We start from the raw sequence: 1,087 nt of genomic DNA on the forward strand, positions 1-1,087 counted from the left end.
CCCCCCAACCTCCCGTGCCATCCCCCGAGGAACCATTAACACAGTTACTGTCTCTGTAGATTGACCTATCCTGGGATTCATATACAGAGAAACATGCACAATCTCTTGTAGTGTTTTTGTTTGATGCTGAGAGCGCTCAAAGCACGATTTTTAGGAACCAAAACTTGAGGGCCAATACTTGCTTTTGAGATTTCCCCACAACCAAGCCCGAGGTGTGATTTTGTAAAGCATTTGTAAAGTCCTTAATTGCTCCCCAAACTTAGTTGGCCTGCGGCCCCTTTTCAGAAAGAAAATTCCTCAGCACCCCCCAAAAACGTGGGTACTGTCATCCAGGATACAGTGTAGGTTTCTGCTTTTGCAAGCCCTCCGGGGGGCTGGTATCCCCCAGTGTGGGAAGCACTACCAACACCTTTCCGCTAAGGGCATCTTGAACGTGGGATGTATAGAGCTCTTGAAGAGGACATGAGATGGGGCCCTAATGCAGAGAGAGCTTTCATTAACGTCTTGACTGTCCCCTGCTGGGAATTAGCCTAGCATTTTATTGCTGCTGCTGCTGCTGCTGCTGCTGCTGCTGCTGGGCGCCATCAAGTTGATTCCAACTCATGGCCACCCCCCATGGGTCTTCTGAGCTGAAATCTTTATGGAAGCAGGTTACCGGGTCTTTCTCCCTCGGGTCAGCTGGGTGCGTTTGAACTGCCAGTTTTCTGGTTCCCAATGGAGCTCGTCACGGGTGCTCCGCCAGGGCTCCGAGGGGGACATCCATAGTACTTCCATGACTTGTGGTTTACCCAGGTACAGGTCTACCCCCACCAAATGCCTCTCAGCAGACAGATAACGTCTGTGCCTCTGACCGCGAGTCAGTCCCTCATCGCTGGTACCTGAGCACGGTGGGCGTGAGCTCATTGCGGTAGACAGAAATCCCGGTGGACGTGGCTGATACGGTGCAGATTCCCAAAGCCGCCAGAGCCACACTCAGGGTGGGCATTTCTGGGGAAAGAACAACCAGTCAGACAGAGAGAAACTCAGTTGGAAAGCCCTAGTCAAGGGTGGGAAACACCAGGTTGATGAGTGGCCACAAGATGGGGGG

At 52.4% G+C, this 1,087-nt stretch overlaps 1 protein-coding gene across 3 annotated transcripts in view; it reads right to left on the bottom strand.

Moving 5' to 3' along the window:
* Positions 1 to 819: 819 nt before the first annotated feature.
* Positions 820 to 1,087, bottom strand: part of LOC101643441 (solute carrier family 22 member 9-like) — a 42,310-nt gene continuing 42,042 nt past the window's right edge. Inside the window, exon 8 of one of the 3 annotated variants that reach the window (XM_045297347.1) lies at positions 820 to 987. In XM_045297347.1, coding sequence (XP_045153282.1) covers positions 866 to 987 — 122 coding nt within the window. In that variant the 3' untranslated portion in view covers positions 820 to 865. The remainder of the gene's footprint in view (positions 988 to 1,087) is intronic. The other 2 variants (XM_013007478.2, XR_006680760.1) reach the window with 2 other exon arrangements.

This window comes from Echinops telfairi, unplaced genomic scaffold (assembly GCF_000313985.2).
Source record: "Echinops telfairi isolate 266 unplaced genomic scaffold, ASM31398v2 ScPeMD7_7417;HRSCAF=8455, whole genome shotgun sequence".
NCBI classification, from domain to species: Eukaryota; Metazoa; Chordata; class Mammalia; order Afrosoricida; family Tenrecidae; genus Echinops; species Echinops telfairi.